A 23,837-nucleotide genomic window follows, 5' to 3' on the forward strand; every position below is an offset into this window, starting at 1 on the left:
CAGCCGACAATTTTCTTTTTAAAAAATTCTCTAAATTTGCTTAATAGCCTATGACTACTATAACAATGAAATATCTGTGATATAATCTGCACTTACATAAATTTACATAAAATAATAGATGTCGTTATGGCTCATCAATTTCTAGGCCGATAAAAATGTTTGCCAGTATCAGCAACAATCTTAAATGTACTAGTTGATAAATAATATAGTTAAAAAGTTGAATTCCCGTAGAAACAGCCATGTAAAGTTTCGCAAACATAACCGTGTTTCTGTTTTATTTGTTTGCCGTATGTATTGTATTTGCCTTTGAAAAAGACTCATTAGGATCGAAACCGCTCAGGCTAGCTAGATACTAGTTTCGCACTGTTCGTTGTCAGTTTATTGCACATATATATATATATATATATATATATATATATATATATATATATAATGAGGACTTTGTATAGCGCCTAATCTTTAGAAGCTCTAAGCGCTTTACAACATTAGACAACACCTATAAGATAAGAAACAATAATATTATTACAAAAACAAACAACATGAAATTAGAAAAACATTAAAAAATAAAAAACATGCTGAGAATATTTCAGGTAGGAAATATTATTAGGTCTTTAAATTTGTTCTTGCAGTCGAAATAAGTGAGTTTTGAGAGCTTTCTTGAATGTGATCACTGTGTCTTTGTGTCTAAGTTCAATGGGCAATACATTCCACGTTGCTGGTCCCTGGTATGCAAAAGAACGCTGTCCATATGACTTTGTTTTCATAGTGGGAATAATGAGTATACGATTGTCAGAAGAGGAGCGTAAGTATCTTGCTGGTGTGTACACATCGGTGAGGTCAGATAGGTATGTTGGACTGGAGTCTGACAGTGAAATGTAGCACAGAGAAAAAATTTTGTGTCTGATTCTGGATCGAATGGATAGCCAGTATAGGGTACAGAGCAGCGGGGAGTGTGCTCTGATCGTGGTACTCTAAGTATGATCCGAGCAGCTGTGTTTTGAACTTTTTGAAGTTTCTGGAGTAGATATTGAGATGAACCAGACAAAATTGAGTTACAATAGTCCAGTCTTGAAAGTACTAATGAACACACAAGTGTTTTAGTGGCATCAGCTGAAAGATATTTGCCAACTGAGCTGATGCGTCTCAGCTCAAGATAGGCCGCCTTGCATATGTTCATGACATGTTGGTGCAATGTGAGAGTACTGTCCAGAGTAACACCTAGGTTTCTTACTGATTGTGTGAATTTAATGTTGGCGTTGCTGATATTTATTGTTTAAGGTAAAGGATGTGAATGAGAAAGTCTTTGTGCTGTGATCAGAATGGCCTCAGTTTTATCATCATTCATCTGCAGCTTGTTACAAGTCATCCATGATTTAACATCAGAAATGCACCTCTCTACACTTTGGATGGTAGCATCACCTTCAGTTGGGTGGCTAGATTTGTATATTTGGGTGTCATCAACGTACAATTGGTGAGACACTGGATAATGATCTATGACACTTGAGAGTGACTGAGTGTACAGAATGAAGAGAACAGGTCCAAGAACAGACCCCTGTGGAACACCACAACATATATCAACTGGGCTGGAGTGTATTCCATTTGCAGATTCAATTTGTGTCCTGTTGACCAAGTAGGACTTGAACCACAGTAAGGCTGTATCATGAATGCCAAATACATGCTGGAGACGGTGAAGTAATATATCATGGTCTATTGTGTCAAATGCTGCAGGCAGATCAAGGAGGGTGAGGACTGTAATCTTTCCGCTATCCAACGCAGAGAGAATGTCATTAACTACTTTTAGAAGAGTAGTTTCAGTACTGTGGCAACGACGATATGCAGATTGTACATTGCCTCTGTAACATTATATATATATATATATATATATATATATATATATATATATATATATATATATATATATATATATAGTGCAATTTATTCAAGCCAATTAAAAGCAGTGTTACTATTTATTTAATACCATCGTGAAAACCCCGATAATTTGGACAAATTCCTGTGACCAGATTTTCTTCGTACCCTTTCCGCTCCCTAGTCCGTTGATTAGGTTACACTTTGTATTCGATAGTCCTTTATCTTTTTCGTTGTATATGACCGGTCGCACATGTTTACGAGTAATCTGAGCATGTTTATAAACACCTCTTCACTGATGTTTTCTATGCTGTAAAGGTAATAGCACGGATTGCAGAATTTTATGATAATTGTGACATAATTAGTACTTGATATTCTAGTCTAATGTAAAGAATGTTTGTATTATGTTACAGAGGCAAGTAGATCGATAACAAGTTTCTTCTCCGTGTCAAGATAGTCCTACATGTAAGACCTCGACGCAGATGTTTTGGGCGTCTAGACGCCCAAAACATAAATAATATCAGCGTCGAGGTCTTACATGTAGGACTACGTGTCAAGACACCCCATAGTCCTAGATACCTCAGACCTACATTAGTGTATAGGGGTTCGTTACAAAGAAAATTAGGAGTATCCGTTAATGAATTGTGTGCGGGGGGTGGGGGGGAAGGGACAACCTGAAACAGTATTGTTACAAAGAGTTTGTTCCCCCCCCCCCCAGCACACAATTTATTAACGGATACTCTTAATTTAATGTAATGAGCCCGTTTGCATTAGTGCGAGCTTCCTCTGACCCTTCCAACCCCAACTTTATAGTCAGAATATACCTCCCCCATTGTTTGTTCCCCCTGTCAATTTAAAAAATGAAAAACACAAATGAGATAAAAGATGCACAGAACTTAGTTCATTTATTGATTTATAATTTCAAACTTGATTATACCCAGGTGGGACCCTAACACCATATATCCACATGGGACCCTAACACTGTTATCATCTGTGCATTCGATTCCAAACGGAAGTTTTCATTGTAAAAGACAACCTTGTTTGCCAGTCATTTCCAGTTCCTGGAGAAGTCAATTTTCAGTGAAGGGTGTATGCACGACTACCCATGTATGTACATAGAAGGAAAATTTTATGTCATATGCTTCTGATATTTACAATGTTGAATCACATAATAATTTCTATGTACACGTGTGCAAACTCTCAACATTATGCTAATTTAAGGAATTATCCAGCAGTTCCTGAATAGGATGAACTTCGTCACAATGTTGTCTGAGAAAATCAACTTGCCTATAATATACTCAACATGGTGCCGTGTTAGTATGGAAAGTCCATTAGGCATGAAAGACGTAGAAAATGCCAGTGTTAGGGCCACTCTGGTCACATTCAGGTTAGAAATTATAAATCAGTGAATGAATTTACTAAGTTCTGTGCACTTTTTATCAGATTAAAGATTTCCATTTTTGAAATCCATAGGGGGGTACAAACAAATGGGGAGGTGTATTCAGACTAGAGATGTTTGTACATAGATGGTGTTTGTGGGGTTACACCCTGTTGCCTATCAAATAGTTGGAATTTTATTACCACCGTGCAGTGGTGGCATTGGGTAGTTGCTTACTTGCAGTCCTAACAAATATAAACGACTCTCAGTTGAGCCATACCTACATACAATCAATAGAAATTTTTTTTTGCCTCAGAATTTGCAACTTTAACATTTCTTATGTCGTTAATCCACTAACAGATGAGACAAAACCACAGTGTTGATGAAAATTGCACCAGGTCTTTGCTATTTGCATGATAGTCATAGGACTACCATGACCAACAAGTAGATCTCTGCTTTTTTTTGTTCTGACATTACTGATATTGGAGACCAGCTGAGCTTAGCTGTATTTCATATTGAAGTTTTCACCCTTCGATCATTTCTGACTTTTGGATGTTTGCTAGCAATTAATAAATTTATTTTGACTGACCTTGGTCTGCGGATGGTAAGTGAAATCTCTCTTCTTTTGACCCAAGGCATTAATTCCTTCAGAATACTCACTTTTTTAGCATTAATCCCTGTCAGAACAGAACACCTATGTATACATCTATTAATGACCTTTATTTAAAATTGCTAACTCGTGCGTGTGAAGCAACATCATCCCAAAGCAAGAACAACTGAAAACCTTCTAGCGAGGACTGTATCATTAGGAACTGACTAATGCTTGGGATGGAGCTACGGTTAGGTTAGGCCATTGTGTCAGAATTTTGAGAGAGAGACAGAGACAGGCATGAGGTCAGATAATCGAGATAGAGAGAATGATAAATAAATTGTGAAAAATTGGATCTAGCTCTTGATTTCCCATATTTTCAGTCTTTTGTTTTTGCACACTTACAATACCAGCGATCATTGGATTTCAAGCAAATTTTGAGTGTGCATGTTTCAGTTGTTCAACTCTTGCATTAATTTGATTCCCAGTGATTTACTTGATCAGTTTTCAAGTAATGGCCCATTATTGTTGGATATATTCACTTTTGTTTCCCCAAAGTTCCTCTGCTTAAGGCCTTGCAGAGCAAATGAAAGCAGTCTGTGCAACCGTTGTTTTCTCCAAGTACATTAAACATAAGCTGCAGTTGTCATTCACACCATGTGTTCAGTTAACTGTTAGAGTTTGTGCTGACAAAGAGGACATTGGAATAACACAATGTGGTTGAAGAAACAAGGTTGGAGGGCTGATCAGTTTTTTTCATTCAAGAAGTTCAGTTGTCCCACTTTAATTTTCACTTGACCCAAAATTATAATCATTTAATTTTATGGGATGTATGCATTTTAAAACAATGAAAGAGCAAATGAAATAATGTACAACATAATTATTTCTTAAAAGAATTTAATTTTTCAGAAACATTGTTTGATATTTATATATTTGTCTACTTCAGTTATATATATATTAGCTAAAGTATTTGGGAAAAAAATGCCCATGTAAAGGTCTGCTACCTTGACATATTGTCTTAAAGAGAGCTTTCATTTTTTTAAAAATTTAGTATCATTCAGTTTTGAAAGGACCCTTTCTAGTGTCAGCAACTTTAGCTTCACAGATTTTCTGCACTGACTAGTGTCATGTATATAATGTGTAGCACAGGCCTTGTGAGGTCCAGAAATATTAAAAGACTCGATTAGTTCATTCCTGAATTTGTATGTTCCATTGTGCTATTTATTTTAATGTCTTTTTTTGTCTGGTTGACTGACCATGCTGTTCATTTTGTGATACTGTTTGCAGTAACCTCAAAATATCTTTTCTTCTGAGTCAGTAAATTCAAGCCATGAATAGCAGTCAATTCAATGCAGTTTAAAATGTCTGTCTCTTAGAGTCATCAGGGGTGGTCCTGGCTTTTAAAAAGCTGTGGCCAAAAGAATCGCAAACCTCAATATTTTGTCACCTATTTTCAGAAAATGATGTCAGAACAAGTAGTGAATATTTTTCAAGTCTATTAATGTAATAGGCAATGAAATTTGAAAAAGATTGGATAGTTATTACTTTATTGACCACAAGCAATACAGCCATAATATTACAAAATAAATCATTACATGACTGTTTTGCACTACTTCCATGGTCTTTGCATCCTGCATCACCGTTTGTGCATTGGTATGACTGTTGTCACCAGAAATAAATGCATTATCAAATGTAAAATATCTAATTTCCTGACAGTAATAGAAACATCATGTATTAAGCAAATCTGTATTATGTATATATTATTTTCCAAATAATAGTTTTGCAAGGAACTTTAGTTAATGACATTTTAATACTAAAACCCTATGATCATACTTTGCAATGTTAGGTAAGTGATGTATAATGTGACCGTCGATTTCATGCATTCAGGGATTAAATGCCCCCCCCCCCCCCATGGCTAGCTTCGGAAAGTACATCTCTGTCTACCCGGAGTTCAGAAATTTATTTTTCTGCACTTTACGTGCTTTGTTTGAAGGGAATTGCTTCCTAAATCCCAAGAATGATCACTGAATGCTGTATATTTTTTCTCGACAAACTAAGTTCTCCATTCCCGCCAATGAGACTTATATGAGTAAACACATGGCATTAATGTACCATATATATAAACATTAATTACCATCATTAAAAGAAGTAATGAAGAAACATATCACATAACATATGTGCCCCCCAAAAACTAATTTGTAATAAATATTTATCTGGTAAGCAGTGTTATATGCATATATGAGTTAACAATAAGGATATTAGGTAGGATATACAATGTGCGAAATAGTTATCATATGTATGATAGCTTGAGACCACATTTGAACTACATGTATTAACATAAATTCCCACCCATTTTAGGCATTGTTAGTTACAGCAAAAAATGTCATTATTTATTTGTCACTCTCTGTAGAACAGGCAGTTTCTTTCAAGTATGTTGAAGGGGCTTGAGTCTAACCCTTAGTTATTGTGCACTTTGGGCACAGCTGACAAGAATATGAAATGGGGGCACGTTGGGTGGGGGGATAACACACTCCACAGGGAGGAACGGTGTGTCCTTCCGGGATTTCACATGAATTGGACCAAAAACATTGGTGCATATTTAGTGAAAACGATGCTTAAATATGCTGCAAAAAACTTCCCAGTGGTAGGTCCCAATCAGCATGTTTTCAGATTCAATCTCCCAACTTGGTTTTTGAAGAAATTTTTTTTTTTTTGCATGACACACTAGAATAACTGTACGATATTAACTAAGTTTATTCAGCTATTTGAATTCTTTGGAAAGCTTTCTGTACATTTGAGACTTCAACACAGAAGGGGCTTTTTTGGTTGGAACATATTCAGATTTCTTGGAACTATTGGAATTTAAGGGAATTTTAGGAAATAGGAATTCATTCACCATGTTGTAAGTTAGTTTAATTCTTTCACTCCTGTATTTTGAGAAAAAAATTATTTTCAATTATGCAAAACTTGTTTGTTTTTGCTATTTCTTATTTAAGTCCCTGCGTTCGTAACACGGGATTGAAAGTAAAAGATCAGTGAGCGAAATTAACATATATTACTTACTCCGCTGGATTGCAACAAAATAATAAATATCCAAGTCATTGAATAATTTCACAATTTTCCAGTAAGGTACTGTCTGTTTAGAATAAATATCAGCTCTGCATTTTCAATGAACAAATTATAAATAAATCAAAATTCTGTTTATGACTCATACAAGACTGATAACTAGAATGAGAATGCTATCATTCCTTTTTATAATCACTGTATACATAACAGATAAACAATTCATATTCACTAGAATATAATTTCAGGTATTTTTAATTATTCTTTATTGTGAAATACTTAAGCAGTCAACACTGGACTTTATTTTATAATTTAACCAATCACTATCTAGGGCAGTGTGACCTGCATAGAGTACAGATGTTCTCTAGGATCACATGTTTTCCTGACCTCCATCCTACTTATTCATGGCCTATTTAGATAAAAATATATTGTTGATGAGAACTTAGCAATCTGGCCTTGATTTTTGAAGGGAAATACAAAGGTAGGTACAGTGAATAAAGCAAGAAAATATGGACTTCACCACGTTTTTTAAAGTAGGAAAAAACACCACTGTGACATGGAAAATTGTACTTGTGTGACTTCAGAAATGGATAGTCTATGATGTTGGGCTGTGGGATTTGATCAGCCCTGTGTTGACATATGAACATTGTGTAGTGTGAATAATGTTGATGGTAAATAATGTTTATATGAATCTTTCCACATTCTAATAGTTTATCTTCAATGATCAGACCATCTGTGGGATCATAACCCAGTGTTAATATTGTGAATACTCACATGTAAGTTGGGTCGGGCTGTAAACAACATAGACCATGATCTGTCATTACATAATGCACCAACAGATTATTTTCGCTACACATTATACATAGAACCAGATCTTCTGGCACGGAGATGCATTATGTGATGGCAGGCTGGAGTCTGTGCATTTTTTGCAATTGGATTTTTGTGTATATAATATGGCAAACAACTTTATAGTAAAATATCGGCCAGAATCTGAATCTTAATTTCTACAGAATTACTGAACATTCAGTTTTTCTGTAAACGGAGTGAAATACCATAACCTACTTTCCAAAAAATTATGGATGATTATTTAACCACTGGATATTTATTTCTGCTTCAGTTGAGATTGTTGTAGAAATTTTGCCAATGTTTTGGTTTATTTATTCAGATGGGTTTGACACGGCAATATCTGCGTTACGCGCCCAGTACTGTATTTGGACTAATAGGAAGTCAGAAGTCCAATGTTGTATACCTAGAAATCCATGGGGTGTTGGGAAAATACTGTATGGTTGGAGCCTGTGAAGATGTGATTGTGTGGGATCTGCGAACTGGTGAGAAGGTAAAGTGGACCTTAAAAGATCTTTATTTTAAATTAGTGTGGCATTAACGACCTGGAATACAAGCTTAACAATTTGTTTTTTATTTGATTTGAGAACAGTTTACTTCTGTCAGTATGAATTACTGCAGATAACTGGAATTATTGTGTAAACAGAATTTCAGATTAAACAAAACTATAAATGTGGACAGGAGTAAGCATTAACCTGGTTTTCAAAGATTGATGTGATTGATTGAGGTGTTTTAAGTAGAAAAAGCTTTAAGCAGATTTTTGAACTCCATGTTTCTTGGCATTGTCAATTTTCATCTATCATTTCATTTTTGGTATCAATAGCTATTACTTTTGACTTGTGTATGATATGTTTGGCCTTTGAAGAAGAACTGGCATAAATGAAGTAAACACAGTGGTCAATTTAACAAAGATTTAGCATGTTTAATTAGCATGTAAATAACACAGCAAAGCCATGTGGTTCTTGTGACATTGGATATCATAACTAGAAGGAATTCTTTATTCATCGGTAATAATTGAGGATGGAATATAGTATTTCCCTTGTACATGAGTAAGATCACAGTTGTCAGGTAACTGAACTGTACAGATTACAATTATCTGAACCCTCCCTTTCTGTCTCCAAAACATAACCGCAAAAAGCATATTAGCATCAATTTGATGCAATTACCCAAAATGCTGGTAATCTGGAATGGCATACAATGATACTGATATAATTCATGAAACCAGGAGTTACATAAGAAAAAGATAAAGCCAAGGTATTGATCTGGCTTCGACTTACATATGAATGAAGGATGGAAAAGTGACAAGATTAGCAAATGCAACCTATATTCCACAGTAACCTATGGGCTTGTAAATAGGATAAATTTCCAACTGGCAGACACTTACTGTAGTTACTCTAATAGAAACCACCTTCTAAAAAATGCTTTCCCCCCTCTTTTTCCACACAAAAAAAGAAATTCCTACCTGATCGAGGCTTACAGATCTGTATATATCTATTATGGTATGTCAAATAATTAAAACAATACATAAAGCAATCCATCATCTGTTAGAAAAATCAAAACTACTTTATTTATGAATGTTTTCAGTCAAACATTGATTTATGTTATTCATCACCCACCTCTTTGGAAAATGCACTGTCCCTGAAGTGTCTATTAGAATGTCTACAGTATGTACCAATGGGACATACTTCACGGGTTGCTAGTCCATCTCCTCACATTGCTATAGCTGTATTTAAATATGTGCAGGTCTGGTGTGTGATATAGAAAACTCGTGTAATGTTGCTGTATAATTTCCTTGAGGGTTGGATACAGGTAGATTTTCTACATTCATCTAGTGTCGACTTTGTAGTTATATACGTGACCCTTTACTGATTTTACCAGTATAGGCAGTCATTTGACCTTTCCTGTGGGTAGCATTGTCTTACAATTGATATAATAGTGAACATTTCATGAATATCAGTAGTGATGCTTCAGTAACTTTTTTATGTGCATGTATTGTGTGCACCATATACAAAATTGCTTTATAGTTTTAGCTGTGGTAGGATGCATAGAGGTTATTTTTTTATACAGTCAAGTCACAGCATATACTTTATAGTTATTATAAGTGGTGCTTCAGTGATTTTAATTGCATAGGCAGTGCCTTGGCCTACATGTGACTTGGATATATTAGTGTCCACTTTGTTATTAATAGTGACACTTCAGTACTCTACCTGTATTGGTGGCCATTACAGGCAATTGTAATAGTGTATAGCTTTGAGTTCATAAGTGGGATGCATGGCATAATACACATGCATGCTATAATTTTCTCTTACAGATGGGCAAGATTAGGTATAAGCTTTGGAAACATTGAAACTGACAACCACTCTACATGTGTAATTTTCTCTTATAGATGGGCAAGATTAGGTATAAGCTTTGGAAACATTGAAACTGACAACCACTCTACATGTGTAATTTTCTCTTATAGATGGGCAAGATTAGGTATAAGCTTTGGAAACATAGGAACTGACAACCACTCTTCATGTATAACTTTCTCTTACAGATGGGCAAGATTTGGTATAAGCTTTGGAAACATTGGAACTGACAACCACTCTACATGTGTAACTTTCTCTTACAGATGGGCAAGATTAGGTATAAGCTTTGGAAACATTGGAACTGACAACCACTCTACATGTGTAACTTTCTCTTACAGATGGGCAAGATTAGGTATAAGCTTTGGAAACATTGAAACTGACAACCACTCTACGTGTGTAATTTTCTCTTACAGGTCGGCAAGATTAGGTATAAGCTTTGGAAACATTGAAACTGACAACCACACTACATGTGTAACTTTCTCCAGTTGTGAATCTACAAATACATGTCAGGCTTGCATATTATGAACAGAAAGTCGATGGGCTTTAGTACTTGGGGTAGTAAAGAAGTAGGCGCAGAAGTGTACCATTAAGGGATGGAGACATTATCGGTTTGCATGCTGATGTCATGGCAGGGAATGACTGGTTTCTCCATGGATATTACACTCCACGTGGTTTATCAATCACCTTGTATCATGTGACCATTATAAGTTATGTGATCAACATTAGTCATTGATGAAGACAGTGAGATATTGACAAAAATTTAGAATTCTTATAGTATTTATGCTCTGAGTATGGGAAATTACTAATGATCAAAAAAGCTGATCCTGCCTATTGTGTTGAATTATGGGCCAGCTTAAATTGATCAACATCCCGTATACCGTCCTGACATCAGTGCTCTGGTACTTGTAAGGCTCAGTCTACCTATAATGCACGTTTGCTCTATTTCCAGTTGTGCCACAATGTCTACTTCAAATGGGTGCACTGCTTCGGTGGCCTAGTGGCTAGAGCGTCTGCCTCGGATACGGGAGGTTGTGGGTTTGATCCTCTGCCAAGTCATACCAAAGACTTACAAAAAATGGTACTAAGAGCTGCCTCGCTTGGCGCTCAGCATTAAGAGGTTAATATTAGGACTGGTCGGCCTGGTGTCAGGATAATGTGACTGGGTGGGACATCATGCTACATGTCTGTGGCATGATGCCCCAGTGCTAGACATCACTATATCTTCACACTGCAGACATCGTAGTGATATGACTGAAAAATTGTTAAAGCTATGTTAATCCAAATCACACACACTCAAAAGGATGTTTATTGGAGTTAACAGTCCAGAAGATCCATTACAAGTTAAAAGCCAGGGTTCTCGAGTATCATTGTAAATAATAACGCAAAGAAGGGGATTATGCCACCCCAGTTTCTTTCTATATCATCAAATATAAATTGCTCACAGTCAATACTGAACCCAATCTAGCTTTAAAATATGTCAATACAGTCTAGCTTTTAAAATATGTCAATACAGTCTAGCTTTAAAATATGTCAATACAGTCTAGCTTTAAAATATGTCAATACAGTCTAGCTTTAAAATATGTCAGGGGGACTGCTTAAGATGATCTAGTATTGCATAGTCTGTCCCCTCATCTGTACACAAACGTACATGGGGAAAGAGATTCAATTGGTTGAGACATAGTACCAGGATGGTTCAGTGCCATTCTGTTGTCAGTTAGTGCCTTTGTGCCCCAGTTCCTATTATGGACCCAGGACATCCATTAGTTTCATTTCTTACAAAGAGCCATCTCTTGGCTTAATAGTTCTTCAGCATTTGGGTTTACTTGATGCTACAGCAGATGTCACTATACTAGTTTGCCTGTCTGCAAGATGATTACAATAATACTGTTGTCCCAAGCTGAAATGTTGCTCCTTGGAATGAAAAATGCATGCGAGACCTGATCTCTGGAATGGAAGAACCTCACTTGCCTTATGTAGGGACATCCCATGCAGGTACAACCTTCGATTTGACACTTTGTATGGATGCAAGTACAGTGGGCTGGGGTGCACATTTCCTTCCATCATTCCAGGTGGCCAGTTGACAATGGCTCACTCTGGATCATCCATTGCATATCAGTGTCCTGGAAATGAAAGCATTCCATTGATGGCAGGAGATTATACATGGAAAGACATTCTCATTCTGTGCAACATCTCCACTGGTTTGAATTATCTCACAAGACAAGGAGGAAAGTGGCCTGTGCATACTTCTTTGGGAATTTCTATGCTGGTGTCATAAATGATAAATCCATGGAAAAGTTATCTTCCAGGCTAACTACAAGGTACTGGAGGACATGATATCCCAAAGAATCAATAACACAAGCAGAATGGTTGCTTCATCCCAGTTTTAACTCACATATGTGCCTACTGGGATCAACCACAAGGGGATCTAATGATGACAAGGAGATTGCAAAACTGTCAGATCTGAAGGCTGGGACAGTTAATGCTCTTTACTTAGATTGGTATAGTCACCCTCCAACACCGAACATGATACAGAAAGCAAGAGAGTGTTGCTTCATTCTGATGGCTCCACTCAAGCAGAAGAAATTGTGCAGCAATGATCTCATCAATATTGCGGTTGAAATTCCCAGGAAAAAGAGCTGTTTCCTATCGACTCAGTCAACCTGGCATTCCATCCCAATCCAGATTTGTCTGGATCATATTAAACAAATATTCATGATCAGACAGTTCTCTCGTCAAGTGGTGGAGAAAATTGCTCAAGCAAGAGAGCCCTCCATTTAATGTATTCGAAGGAAAAGGAGACATTTAACACAATTGTGAATGTGTAAACACATTGCATCAGTAGCTATCTTCTACTTTGATATAAACTGTCAGCACCAATCACAATAATCATGATCTCCGACACGACAAGTCATCATGGAAGAGAGGATATAAAGCAAGACCTGTCTGATCTGCTGTCAGTTTCAAGTTTAGACATAAGATGTTGGGTGTTGGCTTTGTGCCCAGAGTGCATCTGTCATGGGTGCTAACATGGTTGAATAAGACAGTTTGAACCACACTTGAGAACTTTGGTTCAGTTCTTATATGACCTGCTTACTACTCACACTAGCGATGGCAGGCAGAATTGGCAAAAAACATGCTTTATCAGTTGAACTACTTGCAGTTCCATCAGGACAGTACAGTATAACTCATGATGGTCCCTGATTCCTGTTAATGAGGACTCAGACTTTTGTAGTGTAATATCTGTATAGTCTTGACAGTTCATCTGCAGGACCCAGTGTGAGTTTTCATATGGTACTTCAATAGGACTGTGCTGGTGCTTTAAGGCAGATAATGTCTCTTACCCCTCAAATAGGGAAAGGACGGCATATCAGCACAGACACTTTTGTTATGTAATTCTCATATCGAGAAATAATCCCAGATCAAATAAATTTGCTTTGAACATTCACTTACAAAGTTAGGCCAGTCACAACAAGCCTTGCAAAAGTTTTACCTGACATTAGGTGACGGTGCTATTGGATGGAGGTCAGAGTTCACTTTTCCCAGCTTTTATCTCTGAGAAATTTCATCTCAAAATGCTCAGCTCAGTCTGGTAGGACCTATAGCCTTTGCTCAACAGGTTACCTTCCCATGTCATTTGACGGCTTTGTGGGAAGGAAATATTTTCCCTTTCAAGCCACTCTCCAACAAATGAAATCTATTCTCCAGTCTGGTTATCTAGAAGCTGTCTCATCTTAGGGGAACAGAGATACCCTCTCTGTGATAATGGGATGTAGCTCCCTCCATCTTTTACCTGTACTTATAAGGTGTTATGATTGGATAATATAGTTGAAGAAGACACCAATTCTTTTCTAGTAAAATATGTTTCTTCACTGATATTTACTCAGTCATGAATACACATACATCCATCCTTCCAGCCTCCTTGCAGTTACATCCATATAGAGAATGTGCCTCCTGCTTTAGTAGTAACTGAAGTGTTTACAGGATTTGGCACCAGTCCCTGTCGCAAGAAGATCACTCTAACTGCCACTTAGGTAGACAGCTAACTTAATGCTTTTTAGCTAGATGTTTAGCCTGAGTGGGCTGGATTTATGAGGTAGTAGTTCTCCTAAGGTATTATGAATATCTGTTGATTTTATATGGATGGAAACAAACTTTTGTAAGCCTTTGAACTTTTTTTATCTTTTTTTCTTCTTCCTATGGGCAAACTAGACAAATTTTTGCATTGACAAAACCTTTTTTTCTTCTTCAGTGTAATCATAAACATTTTCTCCTGTTTCCATACAGTATTTGTTTACTTAGAATATTTCACGATTCAGGTTTTGACCTTAAGGGGAGATAACCAGGATGTCACCAAGGTTGCACGGTCCCCAGACAAGAAACATGTAGCAGTGGGTTACAACAATGGCATGATCCGAATTTTTGACCTGACCACTGGGGACAGCGTTATTACATTTAGTGGACATAAGTCTGCTATTACTGCCCTGAAGTATGACTGTAAAGGTCTGCGCCTGGCATCTGGAGCAAAGGTAATCACTGCATTAAGTAGAAGTTGGAATCAGAGTTGTTTTAGTTTAGTTAAATTTTATTCTTGTAGTACAGGTTCTGTGAACATATGTATATTTGAAAAAGATAATGGTAAGAAGTAGTCATTTGAGGTGAGGAAAAAACTTCAATTACAGGGAATATGAAGTGTATGTGGTCATATTTCCTTAATATTTACCAATTTTAATGAGCAGTTGCTTTGAATATAAAACTATATGACTATATATTGTCTTCACTTGCATGTTAAAATTTCACAATGACCAGATGGGCATCTTAAAGATGAATTACAGGATACAGTTGGTCCGATAAATATAAATCTGTGCCAAAGTTGAAGAAACTAAAGTTGGGCATGGGAACATTATGAATTATAGAGAGTATTAAAAAGCTATAAAAATATCTCATTCATTAAATGTTTTGAGACAAGAAGTGGATCAGCTTGATTTATTTACATGTCTGGTTGTGATTTTTGAAAGAAAAGTACATTAATCTACTAATTGTTAATTAAATATTTAAATCAAAATTAACAGCTTTCATAATCATGTTCATTTGTACACAGACAGATGTTTTCTAATTATGTTATCTCTCTTGTTACAAAAGCGCTTGTAAAAGACCTGTTACTGCACAATCGGGAAACCATAACTGTAAAACCAGTATGCATGTACAGCACACACGTCGTTTTAAAATGGGAAACCATAGCTGTGAAATCAGTATGCATGTACAGTACATGTGTCGTTTTAAAATCGGGGAAACCATAGCTGTGAAAACAGTATGCATGTATAGTACAGACATCATTTGAAAATGGGAAACCATAGCTGTGCAGACAGAATGCATGTACAGCACATGTATCATTTTACAAATGGAATACCATAGCTGTGAAAACAGTATGCGCAGTATAGTTTTACAGCATTTCAGTATGATAGTCTTCATATGTGCCATAAAAGTTAAGTTCAGAAATTGTCAAAAAGTAGATAGCACCCAAATTTAGGAAGATACTCTCTTCCAGATAAATGTAAACATGAAGTACAACATCAAACATAAAATGTAAAGATGTTAACAGTCTCTAAAAGTGTATATAAAATAAAAGATACAGGTAACAAACAAAAATCCGTAATACATACTGTGACAACAAGCCACTAAGTATCGATAAGTGACCATACACTCCATCACATAAAAGCACTACAATTCGAGCCTAGAATTGCAGATTTGCACAGGACATGCTGGGCTGTGTTGTACAGTTTTTAATAGCACTCTTGGTTAAAGTATGAAATTAACTCAAACCTTTATTTTAAATCTAAGCATATTTTTTGACTTGGGAAAGCATATAGATAGTAGGAAACAAGAAAAGTATGTAACATCTCTGTTTTGTGGTTAGTAAATTAGTTCTGGAAAGACAAAATTTGATGATTTTACATGCTGTGTATATCTGCCATTACATCACCACAAGTTTGTTGACTATTTTATTTGTATGCCAATGTTACATTTTAACATATATTTGTAGAAAACAAATGATGGTGAAAAATAATGTGTTCTTTGAAGGTTTTGTTACATTTCAGGACACCGATGTGATAGTGTGGGACATTGTCAATGAGAGTGGTCTGTATCGCATGAAGGGTCACAAAGGAATTGTCACCCAGGCAGAGTTTCTGAAGACCAGAAATGTCCTCATTACTAGGTACTGGTAAATTATCATAATTTTAGTATCCTTTAGAAAATGTAGTGAAAACATTAGGAGTACACTGTGGTAGTGTAACCTATGATGTAGTATAACCTAGCTGTGGTGTAATATAACCTAACTGTGCCATAGTGTAACCTAACTGTGATGTGTAACCTATATGTGCCATAGTGTAGCCTAACTGAGCTGTAGTGTAACCTAGCTGTGATATAGTGTAACCTGACTATTTACTTGTTTAGCTTGGGAAGACTGGATTTGTAAGATAGTAAATATGCTTCTAACATATCATGATTAGGTAAGTACTATCAAAGACATTATTTTACTAAAAATTGGTTTATAATTGATGCAGATATGCCATACAAATTACTATGTAACTATTAAGAGAGAAACCTTTAAATGACTTTCTCAAATTCTGCTGAACAGAATTAGACCAAATTTAACACAAAAAACCATCCTGGTATAAAGGCCTCAAAACTTGTACAAATGATGCCAATCTGCTAATACATATTGCCATTGTTACTAAAAAAGCGATACCATTAATAGACCTGCCAACCCTCATGAATTTGGCATGAATTTCACGACTCTTGATAGCTATTCACGCCTCTTGCAAAAAATAATCCCCAATTCCCGAATTCTCAATCAGCTTAAATAATGAATAAAATAAATTTTATCCCATTAGTTGGTAGTCTAAATAGCAGCAGTGGTTACTGATACCCATAACAGTCCTGTATTGCTAGTTGCGATATTAATAGAATTTCTTTCATTTGTAACAGTTTGCCCATTAGCAAGTGTTGTAGAATATATAATCTAAACACCTCTGCCTAGATAACTCGCGCACAACAGGGTTCAAAGACATAGACTGCACTATAAGCGAAGGTGAGATTTACAGAGGTACCTTCAAAAAATCCGCTAGACATCACATGGTTTTGGGCGGGGGCAGCTGGGCTGTTTAATGACTGAATCCTCATTTTACAATCACATCGAGAATAATTGTCAATAAAGTGCTTTTTCCTATGAAGTTGTTCGTTAATCTGTATAAATTACATCTAATTTTAAAATGTCCAACATCTGAAAGATTGATAACATGATTCCATCTGGTTTCAACAACTAACATGGTGCGCAAAAACATTTGTGTATTATATTGGTTAGTCTGGTTCCAGGAGTGTTACAGATAGTATTTTCTGCAAAAATGATCTTCCTAGGCAGAAAACCAGACTAACTGTTGATACACTACCAAACAAAATTCCTTTTTATTAAAAAAAATGTAACTTTCAATGAGACCATCATCAACGTCGAAACAAAATTTTTTAATTGTTCAGTTAGTAAGATATTGATGCCGTGATTTCATTGCAAGTAACAGTGAAATTTGTTTTCATCCTTGAGGATATCTCTACATATGAATTCAGGAATTCTCTGAAACTCATTTTCCCCACAATTGTCCATATCTGTGAAAGAAAGCTCTTTATTTTACAAAGTACTCATTTTGCTTGGTTGCCTTACTATCTTTTATTTGTTATGATTAAGTTTGATTGATCGACTGAAATGAGTTACCCGACATACGACCGGGGTCGCTGGTTCTTAAGCATGTATGATTTGTATGTCTTTTCACTTTTCTGTTAATTCCACCTGCTTTGATTCAAAAGATGTAATTAACGTGATAATAGAAAAGGAGGCCCTCTTTTTGTTTAGTGCAACAATACAATAAATGCTTCTGCTAGTCCGATACAAAAACATGGTTGGCACTTAATTACGTTATCAGAGAAATGCTCACAGACATAGCTGTTGGGATAGATTGACAAGTTTTGCGTTTAATTACAAGAGGACATGTTGCAGTTATGATGATTACATTAAAAGGAACTCAAAGATAGAACTAGAACACAAATTTCAGTTAATAAAAGAAATATTTAATTGGTATTTATTTATTAAAGTACTGCCTCCACTAGGCGTATGTGACATTTTCATTGATCAAAATTTCCTTGTATATCGTTAATTACAGTGTACTAAGAATGTTGCTTGGAAAGAAAATGTAACAAATTTTATGACTTCTTTTTAAAGTTGATATTTCATAATGTTGATTAAAATTTCCCAGTCCTATCTACCGTTTTCTATGATAAAATGAGTGATATATCAAAATTTCCTTTAACAATTTTGATCGCGATTTTCTTCAAGTTCAACAAATAGGGATCAGTTTTGAGGTATTTTCTGCTTTAAAAATGGGATCCATGCCTGACCCCATGTTATGAGCAGGTTCGTGAGTTATTGAGGGAGTGGTGTATTTAGACAGAAGTTTTACCAATGCTCATGAAGAAAACCGGGACCCAACTGATTTTTTAAAAAAAATGGCGTATGTACATACACGTAGCAACTCTGATTTTTTTGTTTTAATGAACTCCTGATGAAGACAGCTTTTTGAGTGTATGAACTTTTGAGATATTGAAAGATTAGCATGTATTGTGATTTGCTCGAGTTCATAGTATATTTGCACATGTGCTGATACCACTAATTGTTAATCGTTTGACAGTTTAATCTTGTGGATTAATACTTTTTCTTGATTAAACTAACAACAGTTAAAATCTTTTCACCTCCACGGAAAAAGATATATATTCCACAAAACGTGAAATATAGATTGGATTACACCAAAATTGGCCTTGCATTCAGCTGTTAAACATCGATGTACATTATGCTTTTCGTACAGTAGTATGCAACGAATTTTAAAATTGTGAATGTGCACAGAGGCTGTTGCCGTTGTTTACAGTTTACCTGTCATACATGTGCTATATAATAAAATTATATAGTACATTTATGTCGTGTCAGATACATTGTAAGTAGTGATAGGAGCCCCTGTGGGCTTGTGGCAGAATGATGTGAAAAAGCACACAGCTTGGAAAAATGAAGAGCACCCAGCAGATTTCAGTACTTTAAGCCACCTAATTGAGTCCTGCAAGATACCAATGCTAAAACTTTGTGAGTTTTCTTGTTGAACATAACCAGTCTTTCTCATTTGAGATCAGCAACAGTGAGAGTGAAAGATTATCTCCTGTTGTAAAGAAAAATAAGACAAACTTGAGTGCCTCCTTAGGTGCTGAAAATTTTAAAAAATTTTAGTCACCAAGATTGAACAGCCGGCAAAAAGCCTGAACTGTTTTGAAAACACATTTATGGCCCAGTTGAGGAAGGTCAAGTCTGCCACAACATCGTATGATGACAAATAGCATGAAGTTAGTGTATATCAGTAAATTTAATTGCAAATAAATGTGTACTTGTAATCAGTCTGAATAATGTTTTAGTTTTATTTTGGGATTTTCATATAATGTAGTACTGACCATCAAAGTGGATGGAGCTAGTGTTATGGTATAATTTTTCAATAATTGTGTTCAAAATTAACTAACTTTTATCCCTCTTTTCACTAATTGTGAGTCTGGAGGGTTGACAGCTCTGATTAAATGATTTCTTCTCACAAAAGCTGAACAGAATTTGGCCAAATTCCAGCTGTTCCATTGGGCCAATCTGGGTCACATGGTGTAGTCTTGGGCAAGATGCCTTTATACCACTTGCCTAGGTACTAAATAATAACCTACTCGTATTGCTGTGCCATAAAGAAACAAAACAAAACAACGTGTGTCTGTCTGTCTATGTGTGTGTGTGTTACCTGTTTGGAACAGAGTGTCATGTTGGAAAATTATAGATGGGATCATTTGTAAACAACGCAATTACATGCACTAAAATTAAATTTTCTTAGATATTTTTAGAACAATCAGTGGAGCATATATTAGCCAGCAGGAGTGAGGTAACCGTTGTGAATCACATTTATATTCATAAATAAATAAAATCCTTTGATTGCTGGCTTTATTGATGACATAATGTAATCCTTGATTACTGGCTTTATTGACAACCTTTCTATAATGTAATCCTTTGATTGCTGGCTTTATTGATGACATAATGTAATCATTTGATTGCTGCCTTCCTATAATGTAATCCTTGATTGCTGGCTTTATTGACAGCCTTCCTATAATGTAATCCTTGATTGCTGACTTTATTGACAACCTTCCGATAATTTAATCCTTGATTGCTGGCTTTATTGACAACCTTCCTATAATTTAATCCTTGATTGCTGGCTTTATTGACAACCTTCCTATAATTTAATCCTTTGATTGCTGGCTTCATTGATGACATAATGTAATTCTTTGATTGCTGGCTTTATTGACAACCTTTCTATAATTTAATCCTTTGATTGCTGGCTTTATTGATGACATAATGTAATCCTTGATTGCTGGCTTTATTGACAACCTTTCTATAATTTAATCCTTTGATTGCTGGCTTTATTGATGACATAATGTGATCCTTTGATTGCTGGCTTTATTGATGACATAATGTAATCCTTGATTGCTGGCTTTATTGACAACCTTTCTATAATTTAATCCTTTGATTGCTGGCTTTATTGATGACATAATATAATCCTTGATTGCTGGCTTTATTGACAACCTTTCTATAATTTAATCTTTTGATTGCTGGCTTTATTGATGACATAATGTAATCCTTGATTGCTGGCTTTATTGACAACCTTTCTATAATGTAATCCTTGATTGCTGGCTTTATTGACAACCTTCCTATAATTTATTCCTTTGATTGCTGGCTTTATTGATGACATAATGTAATCCTTTCATTGCTGGCCTTATTGACAACCTTTCTATAATTTATTCCTTTGATTGCTGGCTTCATTGACAACCTTCCTATAATGTAATCCTTGATTGCTTATTGACAACCTTTCTATAATTTAATCCTTTGATTGATGGCTTTATTGACAACCTTCCTATAATTTAATCCTTTGATTGCTGGCTTTATTGATGACATAATGTAATCCTTGATTGCTGGCTTTATTGACAACCTTTCTATAATTTAATCCTTTGATTGCTGGCTTTATTGATGACATAATGTAATCCTTGATTACTGGCTTTATTGACAACCTTTCTATAATTTAATCTTTTGATTGCTGGCTTTATTGATGACATAATGTAATCCTTGATTGCTGGCTTTATTGACAACCTTTCTATAATGTAATCCTTGATTGCTGGCTTTATTGACAACCTTCCTATAATTTAATCCTTTGATTGCTGGCTTTATTGATGACATAATGTAATCCTTTGATTGCTGGCCTTATTGACAACCTTTCTATAATTTATTCCTTTGATTGTTGACTTCATTGACAACCTTCCTATAATGTAATCCTTGATTGCTTATTGACAACCTTTCTATAATTTAATCCTTTGATTGATGGCTTTATTGACAACCTTCCTATAATGTAATCCTTGATTGCTGACTTCATTGACAACCTTCCTATAATTTAATCCTTTGATTGCTGGCTTCATTGATGACATAATGTAATCCTTTGATTGCTGGCTTTATTGACAACATTTCTATAATTTAATCCTTTGATTGCTGGCTTTATTGATGACATAATGTAATCCTTGCTTACTGGCTTTATTCACAACCTTTCTATAATTTAATCCTTTGATTGCTGGCTTTATTGATGACATAATGTAATCCTTGATTGCTGGCTTTATTCACAACCTTTCTATAATGTAATCCTTTGATTGCTGGCTTCATTGATGACATAATGTAATCATTGATTACTGGCTTTATTGACAACCTTTCTATAATTTAATCCTTTGATTGCTGGTTTTATTGATGACATAATGTAATCCTTGATTGCTGCTTTATTGATGACATAATGTAATCCTTGATTGCTGGCTTCATTGACAACCTTCCTATAATGTAATCCTTGATTGCTTATTGACAACCTTTCTATAATTTATTCCTTTGATTGCTGGCTTCATTGACAACCTTCCTATAATGTAATCCTTTGATTGCAGGCTTTATTGACAACTTTTCTATAATTTAATCCTTTGATTGCTGGCTTCATTGATGACATAATGTAATCCTTTGATTGCTGGCTTCCTTGACAATCTTTCTATAATTTAATCCTTTGATTGCTGGCTTCATTGATGACATAATGTAATCCTTGATTGCTGGCTTTATTGACAACCTTTCAATAATGTAATCCTTTGATTGCTGGCTTTATTGACAACCTTTCTATAATGTAATCCTTGATTGCTGGCTTCATTGACAACCTTCCTATAATTTAATCCTTTGATTGCTGGCTTCCTTGACAAACTTCCTATAATGTAATCCTTTGATTACTGGCTTCATTGATGACATAATGTAATCCTTTGATTGCTGGCTTCATTGACAACCTTCCTATAATTTAATCCTTTCATTGCTGGCTTCATTGACAACTTTCCTGTAATTTAATCGTTTCATTGCTGGCTTCATTGACAACTTTCCTATAATTTAATCCTTTGATTGCTGGCTTCATTAACAACTTTCCTATAATTTAATCCTTTCATTGCTGACTTCATTGATGACATAATGTAATCCTTGATTGCTGACTTCATTGACAACCTTCCTATAATGTAATCCTTGATTGCTGACTTCATTGATGACATAATGTAATCCTTGATTGCTGACTTCATTGACAACCTTCCTATAATTTAATCCTTGATTGCTGGCTTTATTGATGACATAATGTAATCATTTGATTTCTGACTTCATTGATGACATAATGTAATCCTTGATTGCTGGCTTCATTGACAACCTTCCTATAATGTAATCCTTGATTGCTGACTTCATTGATGACATAATGTAATCCTTGATTGCTGACTTCATTGATGACATAATGTAATCTTTGATTGCTGACTTCATTGACAACCTTCCTATAATTTAATCCTTTGATTGCTGGCTTCCTTGACAACCTTCCTATAATTTAATCCTTTGATTGCTGGCTTCCTTGACAACCTTCCTATAATGTAATCCTTTGCTTGCTGGCTTTATTGACAACCTTCCTATAATGTAATCCTTTGATTGCTGACTTCATTGACAACCATCCTATAATTTAATCCTTTGATTGCTGGCTTCCTTGACAACCTTCCTATAATGTAATCCTTTGCTTTCTGGCTTTATTGACAACCTTCCTATAATGTAATCCTTTGATTGCTGACTTCATTGACAACCTTCCTACAATTTAATCCTTTGATTGCTGGCTTCCTTGACAACCTTCCTATAATGTAATCCTTTGATTGCTGGCTTCATTGATGACATAATGTAATCATTGATTGCTGGCTTCATTGACAACCTTCCTATAATGTAATCCTTGATTGCTGGCTTCCTTGACAACCTTCCTGTAATGTGATCCTTTGATTGCTGACTTCATTGATGACATAATGTAATCCTTGATTGCTGGCTTCATTGACAACCTTCCTATAATGTAATCCTTTGATTGCTGGCTTTATTGACACCCTTTCTGTAATTTAATCCTTTCATTGCTGGCTTCATTGACAACCTTCCTATAATTTAATCCTTTCATTGCTGGCTTCATTGACAACTTTCCTATAATTTAATCCTTTGATTGCTGGCTTCATTAACAACTTTCCTATAATTTGATCCTTTCATTGCTGACTTCATTGATGACATAATGTAATC

At 35.4% G+C, this 23,837-nt stretch overlaps 1 protein-coding gene across 1 annotated transcript in view; it reads left to right on the top strand.

The window, feature by feature from the left end:
• Positions 1 to 2,089: 2,089 nt before the first annotated feature.
• Positions 2,090 to 23,837, top strand: part of LOC149785998 (WD repeat-containing protein 3-like) — a 152,510-nt gene continuing 130,762 nt past the window's right edge. The window contains exons 1-4 of the mRNA XM_089976279.1: positions 2,090 to 2,184; positions 8,062 to 8,232; positions 14,404 to 14,613; positions 16,183 to 16,301. Coding sequence (XP_089832405.1) covers positions 8,062 to 8,232; positions 14,404 to 14,613; positions 16,183 to 16,301 — 500 coding nt within the window. The 5' untranslated portion in view covers positions 2,090 to 2,184. The remainder of the gene's footprint in view (positions 2,185 to 8,061; positions 8,233 to 14,403; positions 14,614 to 16,182; positions 16,302 to 23,837) is intronic.

The sequence above is a fragment of the Sinohyriopsis cumingii genome, chromosome 12 (assembly GCF_028554795.1).
Source record: "Sinohyriopsis cumingii isolate HCF-2022 chromosome 12, ASM2855479v2, whole genome shotgun sequence".
In the NCBI taxonomy this organism is placed as follows: Eukaryota; Metazoa; Mollusca; class Bivalvia; order Unionida; family Unionidae; genus Sinohyriopsis; species Sinohyriopsis cumingii.